The 16,573-nt window shown below is 38.6% G+C and overlaps 1 protein-coding gene across 1 annotated transcript; it reads right to left on the reverse strand.

Moving 5' to 3' along the window:
- Positions 1-376: 376 nt before the first annotated feature.
- On the reverse strand, positions 377-1,624 carry LOC140506599 (glyceraldehyde-3-phosphate dehydrogenase-like). The gene has a single exon (XM_072613943.1). It carries the CDS (start codon positions 1,555-1,557, stop codon positions 556-558), a length of 1,002 nt encoding a protein of 333 aa, XP_072470044.1. The 5' UTR covers positions 1,558-1,624; the 3' UTR covers positions 377-555.
- Positions 1,625-16,573: the final 14,949 nt, after the last annotated feature.

Consider the following 16,573-nt stretch of genomic DNA (forward strand, 5'->3'; position numbering starts at 1 on the left):
TATGGAATATCAACTTTTTAAGAGGAGTTACCTTTAAGAGTTACCTTTGTAACTGCAGAACTTAATATGGCATCTGTTACACAGTAGATGTTTAATAAATAGTTCAAGTGTTGAATGAACATTGGAAATACAAAAACCAAAACTATATTCCACTTCAGGACAGCATTTCCTAGGGTTATCAGGTATTTTGTATATGATTGATATTTCATTGTGTCACCCTGTTTTTGTCTGTAGTAGAGGATGTTATGGACCAGTGTTTGAACCTGGTCAGATGCTGCTGATGGCAATAATTTATTATTCCATAATCCTTATTAGTCCTTGTTTTGCATCTGTCCAATGTATCTTTTTTTTTTTTTTTTGCACTGAATGTGGTGACTTTATTTATGGTACACAATACAGGACTCTAGGCTTCTCCCCCCTACTACAGGGGTGTATTGGGACAAGGATGTGAATGGGACAGGGTATCCCCAGTAGAGGAACATAAGTTAGGAATGTAGGCTCCCCAGTGGTGGAACTTCTTTTTTGACTGGGGATGAAGATCCATGGCTTTCCACTTTACTCCTTGGAGGCCATGTAGACCATGAGGTCCACTACACGGTTGCTGTAACCATACTCATTGTCATACCAAGAAATGAGCTTGACAAAGTGGTCATTGAGGGCAATACCAGCGCCAGCATCAAAGGTGGAAGAGTGGGTGTTGCTGTTAAAGTCACAGGACACAACCTGGTCCTCTGTGTAGCCCAAGATGCCCTTCAAGGGTCCCTCTGATGCCTGCTTCACCACTTTCTTGATATCATCATATTTGGCAGGTTTCTCCAGGCGGCAGGTCAGATCCACAACAGATACATTGGGAGTAGGAACACGGAAGGCCATGCCTGTGAGCTTCCCATTCAGCTCAGGTATGACCTTGCCTACAGCCTTAGCAGCACCAGTGGAAGCAGGGATGATGTTTTGGGCAGCACCACGCCCATCACGCCACAGCTTACCAGAGGGGCCATCTACTGTCTTCTGGGTAGCAGTAATGGCATGGACTGTAGTCATGAGTCCTTCCACAATGCCAAAGTTGTCATGAATGACCTTGGCCAAGGGAGCCAAGCAGTTGGTAGTGCAGGAAGCATTACTGACAATCTTAAGGGAATTATCATATTTCTCATGGTTCACTCCCATCACGAACATTGGGGCATCAGCAGAAGGGGCAGAGATGATGACCCTCTTGGCTCCACCCTTCAAGTGAGCCCCAGCCTTTTCCATGGTGGTAAAGACTCCAGTGGACTCTACAACATACTCGGCTCCAGCATCTCCCCATTTGATATTGGTGGGATCCCTCTCCTGGAAGATGGTAATGGCTTTTCCATTGATCACCAGCTTCCCATTCTCAGCCTTGACAGTGCCCTTGAACTTGCCATGGGTGGAGTCATATTGAAACATATAAACCATGTAGTTGAGGTCAATGAAGGGGTCATTGATTGCCACGATGTCTACTCCACCTGAGGTGAATGCAGCCCTAGTCACCAGGTGCCCAATACGGCCAAATCCGTTGACTCCGACCTTCACCATGTTGTTTCTGGGATGCGACTGAAGTAGCAGATCCTGGCACCGAGCTTGGGAGAAAAGCCGAAGACCTGTCCAATGTATCTTTAATGAAAATATATCAGTTTTGCTTCAGAAAGCATAATTAATCTCAATTCACATCACTTTTCCAAGAAAAGGAAAAATCAAGCTCAAAGACATGGACATCATGAACTGAGTGAATCTCTGCCCTACAGAGTAAAATGCCAGAGGAGAAACTGGCCCAGGATAGATAGGAAGCTCTTAAGAATAAAATCTTGAAAAAAAAACCCCAAGTAATTCTGATGGGACCAAAAATGAACAGTTACATATAGAGACCTTGTAGGTGCACCAGACATTCATCAGGCAACTTGGATTTGAAAAAGACATATGCAAATTGGATCCCAAGGTACTAAATGAACTAATTGGTGTGTCTGTCATTAATCTCTGAAAGAATGGCAGAGGTGTACACAGAAAAGAAGAAAGGCAAATGTTTCAACAATTAAAGAAAAAAGGGAAGTGGTAGGATTGTAAACTATAGGCCATGATCTTGACCTTGATTCCTATTATAATTCTAAAATCCAATATTAAAGACATAGTAGATATACAGAAAGCAAAGCAGCAGTCCCAAAGATCCAGAAAAGACTCATCAAAAACAGGTCCAGAAAAGCTTCATTTCTTTTTTTTTTTTTTGATGAGGATATCAGACAGATGGAAAGATCAGGAAATGCTATGATCTATATAAATATAAACATAAAAATCAAAGAAGTATAAACATATTAACTACATGGATATAAACATATAAAACAAATGTAAACACAAGCTATATCAATATAAACATAGCTGCTGATATACTTTGATTTCAACCTGACATTTGACAATCTTTCATACTTTTTCAGTTGATGAGTCAGAGAGATTTGGATTAGATTATACCACAGTTAGTTAAATTCAGAGATACAAAGAGCAGTAATTAATGGTTCAGTTAGCAAGGAGGTCTCTAGTGCCTTAGGGACTTATCCTTGGCTCTACGCTATTAAACATTTTTATCAGATTTGAATAAAGCCATGCATAGCATGCTTATCAAATGTGCAGATGATATAAACCGGGAAGAAATATCACTTACTGAAAGATTCTATCAAGATTCAAAAATATCTTGACTAGCCAGAAAATTGGTCTGAATCAAATAAGTTAAAATTTAATAACTATAAATGCAAAGTCTAAACTTGAGTTTAAGAAATTGATTTTTACAAGTATAATATTATTGCAAAATGGCAAAATAGATGTTCATTTAAAAATAAGGAAATTTTAATGGATTGCAAGCTCAGCATGATATGACAAACAACGATAAAAACAAAAACAACAAATGAGATCTTACTGTGGATTAAAAGAGTCATAATATTCAGGGCTAGGGAACTAACCTTTGACCTGATCAGCAAAGATTTGGGTATTATATTCAGTTCTTTGTGCCTCATTTGAAGAAATACATTAATAAGTCAGAGACTATTCAGAGAGATTAATCTAGATGATAAAAGGCAAGGCAAATCATGAAGACTGATAGAAGCAAGTGAAGATGTTTAGTTTGGCGAACAGAAAACTGAGCTCTGTCTTCCAGTATTTGAAGGGTGGTCATGTAGAAGAGTGATTTGGCTTATTCTGCTTGGCCTCAGAGGGCAGAACTAGGAAGAATGGGTGGAAGTTGCAGAGAAAATTAGGTTTGATTGTAAGGGAAATCTTTCTAATAGCACTATCAATAAGTGGTACTGGGGCATTTGAAGGCTAAATGAGCATTTGTCAAGTATGTCATAGAGGGGGCTCTGTTTAAGAGAGAGGTTGGACTATCTGGCTTCTGAGATTTTTTATCACTTATATTCTGTGCGTATAGTTTATTTTGCCTCAGTTAGCTTTAGCATTCTCTCTTGGCATCACTGACCCTGCATTTTGCAGACTTACTCACTTCCTGATAAACTGATCCTTCTCTTTCTCTTATTTGTGATCTCTTGGCCATTATTTAAAGCTGGCTGGAACCTTTCTGCAGGTTTTAAATCTTGACTCTCAATGGCAAATTGCGTTTTTGGTATTTGGTCAATTACATTATTTGTAACCACTCTGGGACCTTTAGAGGGAAAGTTTTTTAATAGGAATTGTAGTAGTAGTATGCATTTAAACTTTCCTAAAGATTTATTTTCTGCTAAGTTTCTGGTTTCCTACCAATGGAAAGCTGAAAATCTGCACAACTTCAGTGCTTTCCTTCCATCTCATTTCACAATAAGTATTCCTAGTGTTTTTCAGTTTCTGTTACGATGATTGTCAAGATCCATCATCACCTGACCTTAACACACTGTTCACTGCTGTTATTCATTTATTCATTAATTTGTTCATTCCTGTACTTACTGTACCTTGCTCAGCTGGGTACAATAGCTAACTGAGAAGCATTCCTTAGAAACCCAAAAAGGAGCTGCTCCCTTGGCTTTATTAGAAGCAGTTAAAAGACCCCCACATTTTAACTGATCAGCCCCAAATATGACTCTTGCCTTGAATATGATAACAAACATTTATTAAGCACTTCCTATGTGCAAAACATTGTGCTAATTGGAAATAGAAACACAAAAAAGAAATCAAGACAGACCTTGTTTTTAAGGATCTTACATTTGGTGGTGGTGTGGAATACATAAAATGTAAAGGGAAATGAGCAGAGGTGAGGAGACGAAGGAGTAGAAAAACAAAAATACTTAACATGACAGTATGATAGAGAAAGTTTGGAGTGCAGTATGGTGAAGAATGAGATACTGCTGGGCTGAGTACTCTCCTTAAATGGAACTTCTGAGTGGAGCCTTCTAAGGAGAGGATACTTTCAGTATGTGAATTCCAAGTAGGGGTGGAATGGAGCTTCAGGATGAAAAGCTGGTGGCACCACAGAAATATGGAGAACAATCCGGAGAAGACTATCTACCTACTTTTATATCTTAATATTCTCTGTGCTCCCTAACCCTGTCATGTCTAAATATCTAGTTCTCAGTTTTGCCTGCTCTCAAGCCCTGCTATACATTTGCTAGCTTTTGTTAAGTGAGGCTATTTGAAGAGCCCTCTGTTTGTCTGCTTGTTAGCTTCAATGTCATACCTTGGATAATGGCAATGCAAACTCATTATAATCCTAACATTATGTTAGGTGCTTTTAGCGACACAGAGAGACCATGTTCTAGCAGTACTTCACAGAACATATGATTTAGTTGAGGAGAGAGACAGGATCATTTTTTCATAAATTTAGTCTGGAAAGACCTTAAAATTCTTCTAATTTAACTCCCTAATTTTATAATTGTGGAAACAAACACAGAATAGTTAAATGATATACCCAGCTTCACAGAGATAGTATTGAAAGGAAGATGTTATGCTATGACCTCTGACTCCAAAAATAGTGATTTTTCCCCCACTGTCACAGTAGAATCCTCTCATTTTACGGATGATGGAACTGAAACTCAGTTAGTACCTTATTTAAGGTTGTACAGATAGCATATATTAGAGCTTCATACATACTTAAAATTTTTGTTAATAATGCAAAGAATCATATGAGAAATAATATTTGCAAATTAGAGCTAGAAAGGACCTTAAAGACCATTGTAATGATACTTTAAATGGGAATATCTTTCCCACTCATTAATAGGACCATGTGACCTGCTTAAATCACATGAAAGCTTAAGCCACATGTGGTGGGAGGAGCTTGCTGAATAGGTAGAACAGGAAGAGTGGAGCAGAGCTGGGACGAAATGAGTGAGGCCACTTAGAGTAGAGGAAGGAGAGAACACAGGCAAGCAAATAGCTAGGCTCATAAATGTTTGTTTGTGGGAAGTGGGGGGAAGGAGGGAGGACTTGGAGATGACTTTGACCTCTAGGGTGCTAATGTGTATTGATTTCTTGGGTACTATGATGGATTTGACTTTCTGATTTTGGGATTGGGCTTTCTGTTGTCTGAATAAATGGTTTTCTTCTGCCTTCTATATGAAGAATGTTATACTTCGTGATTCAGAACTACTCATAGTTGCCCTTAGTGCTGTGAATATTGCCTTGGACATACAACCATGTAACTCAATCTCATCATTCTACAGATGAAACAAGTCAGGCCTAGAGATGTGACTTATCCTAGATCACACAAGTAGGAATAGAAAACATATTTGAATCTAGGTCCTTTGCTGTCAAGTAGAAGGATTTAGTTTTTAAAGAATTCTTTCAATAAACCAGGAAGTTTCTCCCTAGACACTGTGTATATCTGTTGCAATATAATACACCATTGATGGTAGTGACTTTGATTATGAATTATAGATTAGATAACGAGATTTTTCTGGGTATTGATAATCACACCACTGATCCCAATTAGGTTATTTACTCTCCTAAGTCAATGCTTAAAGGATGACAAAATGTTTTCCTTACTACACTGTGAAATGGATAGTATTTTGCCCACATGTTATAGTATTAGTACAGTTTATTGTTATATGTTTCAGATAAGGGAAATAGTTCTCTGAATGATTAAATAACTTGCCCATGATCTCACAGTTAATAATTTTGTCTGAGCCCAGAGTGAAACCTAGGTTCTTTGACTTAAAATTCAGGATATTATAACCCTACTGTAGTTATAATAAAATATAAGATTGAGCCACTTGATTAGATTTTCAAATATAGACTATTAGTTAAAATGATAGCATAGACAGAAAGCATTTAATTATCTAAATTTATATATTAACTTTGAGAAAAATATCATGTGATATCATTGGTAATGAAATGCAATACCCAGACAGAAATGTGTTCATGATCTCTAATTTCAACTATTCTATGTCTCTACTTCTGGACACTTCAAACATTTTAATTCCAACAGACTTTAAACCATGGTTTCCTCAACAATGCTACAACATTAGAATATGGATAGCAATGAAAAATGGGTAGAGATGGGAAATTCCATAGACTTTAGAAGACAAAGAGTCAAGCCCAAAGGAACAAATACGCTACAAAAGAGAATAAATGGATACCATAGGTGAAGTCAGATCAAATGCAGGAAATCAGATGATCAAGACTAGCAAATAGTGTTGGTGACTTTTGATACAAGGGCAGAGCAATATTTTTATATTATCTGTTACATGTGTAGTCCTGAGGATTTCCTTTTAGCCAGATGCAGGGAAAGACATTGGACATTGAAATGATGGCAAAAATATTAGGAGTATCTCAGGTATAGAAAATCAACTCTCAAGGGCTATACTGAAATGACAGATTGTGGGCCAGAGTGGTCACCAAAGACCTGAAAAACAATGAAAGATAAAACAGGCTTGTTAGGATAGGAACACACAATGAATAATGAGAAGACAGAATAAATCATAAAAGTGGTAAAAATGAATGGAATTCATTGTGGAATAGGGGAAGATAAAATTGAGAGTGGAGGTGGGGAGTCATTCAATGACAGGCTAAAAGTTTACATTTTGTCCTACAGGCAGTAATTTTTGCCTTTGAATGCTGAATGACAATGGTGGGAAGGAAAAGAAACAGCTTTTTCTGGCAGTTTGGCTATGAAAGAGAGGAGAGATATAGGATGATAATTTGAAGGGACAATAGATTCAAGTGAGAATTTTTAAGGATGAGGAAACCTGACTATATCTGTAAGCATCAAGGAAATGCCAGTAGATAGGAGTATTGAGCATGAGAGAAGGGGAGAGTACTTGTGAGAGCAATCTGCCAGAGGAAACATGAAAGGATGGGAGCAAGAATAAATGGAGAGGGCTCAGGTTTGGCATGGGGAAAAGCTTCTCTTCACCAGAAATTAGAGTTAAGGAGGAGACAATGGGGGTAGTGTGAAGTATTTTGAAATATAAAGGAAAGAAGAGGAAGCTCATGGTAATTACCTCTATGTTCTCAGTAAAGTGATGCAAGGTCTTCCTTAGAGGAGCAGAATTTCTGTGGGAGGTTTGAGAAGAGAAGAGAAGGTTTGGAACAGCTCTTGTAGGGAATAGGATAGAGAATCAATTAAGCAGAAATTCAAAGATTGCTTTGCTCAGACAATAAACATTCATTAAATTCCTTTAACATGTCAGGGACTTGTTGAATTCTAGTGATACAAATATGAAAAAGAAAATAGTCCCTGTCCTCAAGGAGCTTACAATGAAATTAGGGAAGACAACACACAAAATGAAGCTGAAAATCAAGTGGGTGGGGGGAAGAACCAGGTATGAAGAAATGGTGATTGAAAAGTTCAAAGGAGTTCAACTTGGTCGAAATAAACTGGGTGGCCTGACCATTGTCCTTAATCAGAGGTTTTGGGTGGAATTCTTCACTCTGTCCTTGAATCAGAAGGGTACCCGAGAAAGAGGATATTGATAGCAGAAGGTTTTAAAGTGGTTGGAATACTGGACTTGGAGTCAGGAAGATATGAGTTCAGATATGGCCTCAGATTCTTACCAACTGTGAGACCCTAGGCACTCACTTAACTACTCTATGCCTCAGTTTCGACAGTTGTAAAATGGGGATAAAAATAGCACCTACTTCATAGGATTTCTGTGAGGATCCAATAAGATGATATTGGTAAAGTGCTTGGTGCAGTTCATACCACAAAGTAGGTGCTTTATAAATACATACTTAGTTTTTTCCTTTATGTGAGTATGAAGGTTGGTGTGATCTCAAAGGATAATGAGGTTAATGATAATGAGGTTGCTGGAGAAATCCAAAGAAGTGCAGATGGGTGGGAAATGAGAGTGTTTGAGACGGGATAAAATTGCTCTCTGCCGAGTTGGCACAGTTGCACGAATGACTTTCTCTAGCTTCTTTCAATAGCATATGAATAAAAGCAGAGACACTAAATGTTAGGAGAAATAATACACTGTTAAGATTTGGCAAGGGATGAGCATTAAAATGACAAGAACACAACTGACTTGAGAGAAGAGCATCATATAGCTGCATTGGATTGGTTACCTATAGGGTCAATATTGTGAAGAGAGGGAGTGAGGTCAGAGAAGGGGTGATGGCCCAAGAGAGTACTGAGGATGAAGGAACTGGCTTTCATATTGAGGGCAAAGGATTGACTTGGGAGCCATAGAGAGAGGGGGAATGACAGTAAATTGTGATCAGATGTGAGAATTTTAGAATTCTTCATGATGAAGCACATGTCATGGCAAAATCAAAGGTATGACTACCCATGTATGGGGCCAAAGTGAAGTGAAAGAGGGTATCGTGGAAAATTTGGAGGCTATGGAATTGAGAATTTGGAGTGTTTGAGAGGATATAAACATGTATGTTGAAATCTTGTGGTATGAAGACAAGAAGTGCAAAGAAGAAGATGCTGAACTACATCAGAAGAGGGGAATGAATTAACCTTTCTCTGTTCTGGGAACATAGTTTATTCTCAACTTTTCATGTCTCTGTCCAACAAACATTCTCATCTTTTCCTGATTCTGAAGTTTTTCAGAGTATTTATTACTTTCTCCTTGCCCATCTCAGCCAGCTCATCCTAGATTCTTTCCTGTTTCATCCAAATTTCCTTTTCTAGCTTTCTCTAAAAGTGCCAAAACTGGTTGGTTGTTGTCCTTCATTCTTGAAGAGGACCAAAATGACAACACCATGATAAAGTGAAGTTTCAATGCGTACAACTGTGTCTGATCAGATCAATATGAGCTTGTAATGCTCTCCATAGACTGCACACAGATAGTCTGTGTGAACATTTGGGGTGGTTATTCCAAATTTGCACATCATTAATTTCCTTTGTGCTGTTTCAATTCTGCTTTGCTCATAGAGCATAGCACCTTTTCTGATGTAGACATGCCATGCTGAGGTAGTCCTGTGTCGGTATCTCCCATGCTGCACAATCAAATCCAAAGTTCTTGAGAGTATCCTTGTATTGCTTTTTCTGACCACCATGTGATTGCCTACCCCATGTAAGCTCTCCATAAAACAATCTTTGTGTTAAGCTTACATTTTGCATTTGAACCATGTGCCCAGCCCATTGGAGTTGCACTCTCTGAAGCATAGTTTGAATGCTTGTCAGTTTAGTTAGAGCAAGGACCTCAGTGTCTGGTACCTTATCCTGTCAGGTGATCATCAGAATCTTCCTAAGACAGTTCAAATGGAAATGATTCAGTTTCCTGGCATGGCACTGGTAGACTGTCCATGTTTCACAGACACACAACAATGAAGTCAGTCCAACAGCTCTGGAGACCTTCAGTTTGGTAGTCAATCTAATACCTTTTCTTTCCCATACTTTTCTTCAGAGCCTCCCAAACACTGAACTAGCTCTGGCAATGCATGAGTCAGTCTCATTGTACGCTACCAAGGTAAGTGAATTTATCCACAGCATTCAAAACATCTCCATTTGTTGTAACTGATGGTTCCACATGTGGATGGTGTGGTGGTGGCTGATGGAGCACCTGTGTTTTCTTAGTGTGAATTATTAGGCCAAAATTAGCATAGACAACAAAGAATTGATCCATACTTTGTTGCATCTCAGCTTCAGAGGCTGCATTGAGTGCACAATCATCTACAAACAGAAAATCCTGCACCAACACTCCCTCCACTTTGGTCTTGGCTTGTATGTAACCTTTTCAAATTGAAGAACTTATCATCAGTATGGTAGTTGACGTTGATGCTGTGTTCATCCTCATTGAAAGCATTTGACAACATGGCTGAAAACATCATGCTAAAAAGCATGAGGGAAAGCACACAGCCCTGTTTCACTCCATTGGTGACTGGGAAGGCATGAGAACATTGTTTACTATCTAGAACCTATGAAAATATGCCATCATGAAATTGACATACAATACTGATGAACTTCTCTAGACCAAATTTTGACACAATTTTCCATAAACCCTCATGACTAACAGTGTCAAAAGCCTTGCTCAGATCTACCAGCTTTATGTACAGACCTCTGTTCTGCTCCTGGCATTTCTCCTGGAGTTGTCGGGCAGCAAACACCATATCAAATGTTCCTTGGCCCTTTCTGAAGCCACCCTGGCTCTCAGGTATATGACCATCTTGCAGGTGAAGGATCAGCCTATTAAGGAGGACTCTTGCAAGAATCTTGCAAGCAATGAATACGAGAGAGACTCCCCTGTGGTTGTCGCAGGACAATCTATTTCCTTTACCTTTATAGAGTTGGCAAGGGAGGCATCCTTGAATTCCTGGGGGATAACCTTCTCTTGCCATATAACCTAAAATATTTCAGTCACCTTTTGTATGAGCAATGGTCCCCCTACCTTGTAAATCTCATCTGGAATAGAATCAGCACCAGGTGCTTTGCCACATGAAAGGAGCCATGGCCCTCCAAACCTCTTCTTCAGTTGGAAGTTCAGCTAAGGAGGGATTGACTTCAACCTGAGTTAAACAATCAGTGGCCTAAGCATTGATTGATGATGGTCTGTTGAGAACACTATGGAAGTGTTCAGCCCATTTCTCTAGGATCATGTCCTTATCACTAATCAATGTGGCACCATCAGCACTGAGAAGTTGTGATGCACCATAGGTATTGGTCCATAAATAGCTTTCAGGGAATCATAAAAATGCACTGGATTATTACTATCAGCATAAAACTAAATTTTACCTGCCTTCTTACTGAGCCCAGAATCCTGCATCTCTCTAAGCTTTGCTTGTATTTTGCTTTTGACGGAATTAAATGATACCTTCTTAGCTTTATGTTATTCCTCTTCACTGCGGCCACTCCAGAAAAATGTGTATCCAATTCCAACTTCAGTAAGTTGGCTTTCATTTGCCAGCCCTGTTTCACTCAAGTCTGCTATTTGGGTGAGATACGTGTTGAGTTCCCTTGCAACAAGAGCAGTTCATCTTTCAGGTCTACTGGATTTTGTGTTTTCTGTTAGTGTGCACATGTTCCATGTGCTGAAGGTGAATGGAATCATCTTTGCAGATGTTTTTGTACATTTTTTTTTGTTTATCCACCACAGAGTGGGATTCCCCACCTGCCACAGTAATCAAGCCAGGGTTGGGTAAGGAGGCAATGTTTAAGGCGCCTTTTCTAGCCCCCTTCCTCACACCAGGAGGTGAGCAGTACAATCCTTAAAAGGCTGCTCAGACACCCGGGGCTGCTGAGTCCCACTGCTGCTTCCAGTGAGAAACAACCCTATGTCCTGGGAGGCCTGTATGCAGGGTTGTGACTACAGCTCCCATTGTATCCACACCTGCTGCTTCATCATTTGCCTGTCACCACAGGACTCTGAGGTATAATAGTAAAATGGTATGGATGATGTCTTTTGATTCATGCATAAATTGGATTTAAGTGAGGCAGAGTTGCATGAAGTCATCAGCCTCACTCTCTCCTCCAGAGTCATCATAGTCCAGTGGCAGGACAGAAGCAAGACAGCTGGAGATGGCTCAAGATGCAGTGAATGATCTTGGTGTCTTCGGTGTCTAATTAAGCTCTAGGTGCTCCAAATCTCCTATTTCAGCTGCCTTCATGGCCGTTGGAACAAATTGTTCTCATCTTCCCATTCCACCAAAGGAAGTCTTGACATGCTTGGTTTGACACCTTCTCTAACTCACCAATAGGTCTGAGGTACCTTGATTAACCTCAACCTGGTTTGACCCATCTGCTGAAATAGTTTACCAGGGTGAGGCTTCTGCCTATGCTGCAGCTTCATGGAGCCACAAGTGAGAGTTAGGTGGAATAGGTGGGCACCAAAGGTGGAAAGAGCCTGAAAAGGGTTCGGTAGCCATCACACCAAAGGTACTGGTCCTTCCTGAACACACCTGGCACCCCAAAAGTCCCAAACTAATTAACAGTTCTTTCTATCATCCTACAATTCTCACAGTCTCATCTTGGTTCACCAGCACTGTCCCTGACATTCTACCTCATTTCCCTCCTCACCTTAGGGAATCCCCACTTAAGGCCTTCATTTCTCTTCTCAGACAACATTAGCACAGAACAATAGCACATCTTCAACTCAATTACACCTCAATTCCCCTGGACTCAGATGATTGGAAGTTTTTAATCTATAGAAATGGGGAAGATTTTTTTTAACTATGTACCTATTATACATATTCATTAAAACAAGATAATTGATGTGAAAGCATTTTAAAAACCCAATCTCATGTACAAGAAAGTCTATTTGTGCTATGTTTATTTTACATCTCAGATTGACTTGGTGTTAAGTCATTATTGTCAGTTCCTTGACCTTCTGGGACTTGGTTGTTCGAGATATGAAGAAAGTATTCTGGAGCAGGCTTAACCTTGGACAGTGTAATGATTTTGTCTTGGGGGTACAATGAGGTATGTAGATCGTAAAATGCAGTAAATAACAAGGATTCAAAGAATACAGCTTTAAAAAAATTATTTTATTTTTAATTTATGGAATAAAAAGCATTTCCATAGCATATTATAATAAAAACGATGACAGCACATCAACCTGCAAATCTACTATATGCAACTTGTTATTTTTTCAAGGACACAACAAAATTATCATGTAAATTTTTTTCTTCCTTCCAAACCCCACCCTTGAGAGGGCTATCATTAGACACAAATAGGTACACACACCCACATCCAGACGTAAAATTATTCTATACACACTTCTATTTATTAATTATTATTTTGGAAGCAAATAGTGTCTCTCTTCATAGGTTCTTTATAGTTAATTTGGTATTTATAATAGTGAAGATAACTTATTCGTTCAAAGTCATTCTCAAAACAATATTGCTATTACTATATACCAGGCCTCTGTAATACAACTGTTGTGTAGGCCTGTTTTATGTCTTACGTATTTTTCACAGGCTGTCAGAAATCCTTTTACTTGCAGCAAAGGGTGCACAGGGTGAATTTTGTACAAGCCTGCTGTATACATTGTTCTCTTGGTTCTGCTTTTTTCGTTTCTTCATTATTTCATGCAAGTCTTTCCATGTTTTTCTAAAATCATTTTGTTCATCATTTCTTATAGCTCAGTAGTATTTCGTTACAATCATATACATAACTTGTTCATCCGTTCCCTACTTGATGGGTATCCCTTCAATTTCCACTTCTTTTAAAAGAACAAGACTTTTAAATGTACAGTATACTCCCCTCCATTGTCACAAAAGTCAGGAATTTAGGAAGATATCCCACAGGTATCTGGAGCTCAATAATAATTTACACATAGATTGACCCTCATAATTCCAGTGACCTGCTTTAAAGACCAGTTTGGGTCACCTCTCACATGAGCCAGTGCTTATAGTACACAGGATGCTAGAAAAAGGGAAAGGAAGAGTGAGGAGGTGAAAGAAAAAGGAAAGGAAAGAGGTAGGCCACAGATTCTCAACCTTCTGAAGCAGCAAATAAGATCTCACTGTTCATCTGTGAATAAGCACAATAGCCAATGACTATACAAAACCTGAACAGATTCTACCATAGAAAGAATGGAAAACATACTAGTACAATTAATATGTCTTACAACCAAAGAAGCTCTTCAAAGGACAATTCATTTAGCTACTGTTGTTGGTCTGGCTACAGTTAGCTTTTCTTATTTCATGGGATTCCAAATTTTCAATCCATTAACAAACATCTACCAAGCCACAGTACCATCTACTACGTGCCAGGTATTGTGCTAAATGCCCAATTTAGAGTTGAGTGGGGCCTTGGAGGCCATCTAGTGTAGTCCACCTGTTTTTTAGGTAAAGACACTAAGTCACAGGAGATTAACTGTTCAGGGTCAGAAAGGTGACAAAGGAAAGATCTGAACCCAAGTCTGCTGACTCGAATTCCTGTACCCTTTCCACTGTAGCACACTACTTTTCATCCTGGCTTTGACAGATAGCTCATATTTCTAGAATCTGTTCTTTCTCATTTGCATTTTTTTTCAGTTTATTTTAGTTTTAAGACTATTTTTCTGGTATTTATGATGGTGTCCTGATTTTTGCCAACCTGATAGAAGCTGATGCCTTGTTCTCTTTAGTTCCCTACTCTGACCAGACTTATTGGAAAGGTATACATACACACCCACACACATGCACACACTCACTCACATGCACAAGCACACAGATACACATACATATATCTATTTATTAATATATCTATCACATATAGATATATATGTGGCTAGATCTATATATCTATAACTATATCTCTAGCTATATGAATGGACTCCTGTTTGCCTGTCTTCAGAAGCTGCATCCCTCTGCCTTAGCCTAGAAAAACAATTGCCCTGTCAATTACATTGTTTGCTAGTGGTGAGACTCCTCTGTATCCACAGCATTATTCCTCACCCCCTTCAGCTAGAGTTTAACCATAAAGGTTCTGGCTTTTTTCTTCAGAGCATCACAATTATAACAGTGCAGTCCTGATTAGTCTTTTCCCATCACACTAACAGCCTGAATCTACCAAGCCCTTCAATCTGTCAATGAAATTAGATTAGCCTGAAGGCTTGTTTTCTTCACAAAAAAGGGGCCCTTGATGATCATTCTGTGCCCTGTAATCTTTTAGGTGTTCAAAACAAAGCATTGTCTGGAATATAAACAAACAAACATAGTTCTCTCATTGCTACCAAGCTCCCAATTTTCCAGTACCCTAAGGGACTTGAAGTCCTAAACACTGACAACTCACTGAGTGATTCTTCTGTTCCTCCATTTCTGCTTTTGGTTGTATAAAGGTTGGAATCTCCCCTCTTACTTTGTCCCAATTCTTTTTCCAAAGGGCACTATTCAGTCCTATCTTTCCAATTATAAGTAGTAGAACTGAATCAAGGGTCTAAATGAATTGATAGATGTCTCTACACCTCCCTTCCCTGTCTCGGTGCTTGTACTTCCAACTAGGGTCTGCCTTTGTTAAAACTGTGAAGTAGATGAACTTTGTTTACTTTAAAAAAGTATATTTTTTGTTTTCACATAATTTATGTTTCCTAATATAATTTCTGTCCCTTCCCAGAGAGCCATTCCTTACTACAAATGAAAAAGGGGAAAAAAGTTGAAAGTGATGAGCATATTTTAGAAGTTGTCTCTCCCTTTAGAATGTAAACTCTTTGAGGGAAGAGACTGTATTTTTGCCTTTCTTTGTGTCCCCAGTACTTAGCACAGTATTTGGTCCACAATAAACTCTTAATAAATGTTTGATAACTTGACTTATGTGCCTATATTGTTTTTTTCCCACATCCATGGTCTTCCACCTCTGCAAAAAGAGGTGCATTCTTTTATCTCTTCTTCATGGCCAAGCTTGGTCATAATAAATTCATTTCATTCAGTATCTTTGTTGTTTTATTCTTTAAATTTATGGTATTGTATATAATATTTCCTGGTTTTGCTTATTTCACTTTGTAATAATCCATATGCTTTTCCATGTCTTTCTATATCATATCTATATATTCTATCTAGATATATCTATATCTATTATATTTATATCATATTAATGATTTTTTTAAATTAAATTATTTTATTGTTTTCAGTGTTCTATAATTACTTCCATATATCTTAGATGTTTTCTCTCCCCCTCCCCTTCCATCCCTCCTCCCTCCCCACCCCCTCCCTGAGACAGCATACAATTTTATATAAGTTCTAAACATACATTCCTATTAAATACATTTTCACCTTAGTCATGTTGCATAGAATAATGAAAATAAATGGGAGAAATCATAAAAGAAAACAAAACATAGTACAAAAGAAAATAGTCTGCTTCATTCTGTGATCAAATTCCATAGTTCTTTTTCTGGATGTGGAAGGCATTTTGCCTCAAGAGTCCATTGGGAATTTTTAAAGTCCTTGTATTGCATGAAGTAGTAAGTCTACTAGAAAAATTCCTCACACACTGTGGTTGTTGCTGTGTACAAGTTCTCCTGGTTCTACTCCTTTCACTCAGCATCAGTTCATAAAAGTCTTTGCAGACCTCTCTGAAGTCTTTCTGTTCATCATTTCTTATAGTACCATAGTATTCCATTACATTCATATACCACAATTTATTCAACCATTCCCCACTGGATGGGCATCCCCTTGATTTTCAGTTTTTAGCCACCACAAAGAGAGCTGCTATAAATATTTTTGCACATGTGGGGCCTTTTCCCATTTTTATGATTTCTTTGGGGTGCAGTTCTAGAAGTGA

This window comes from Notamacropus eugenii, chromosome 5 (assembly GCF_028372415.1).
Source record: "Notamacropus eugenii isolate mMacEug1 chromosome 5, mMacEug1.pri_v2, whole genome shotgun sequence".
NCBI lineage: Eukaryota > Metazoa > Chordata > Mammalia > Diprotodontia > Macropodidae > Notamacropus > Notamacropus eugenii.

Bases quoted from the DNA above. Each gene is read 5' to 3' on its own strand.
- LOC140506599 (XM_072613943.1), bottom strand. From the start codon at position 1,557: ATGGTGAAGGTCGGAGTCAACGGATTTGGCCGTATTGGGCACCTGGTG.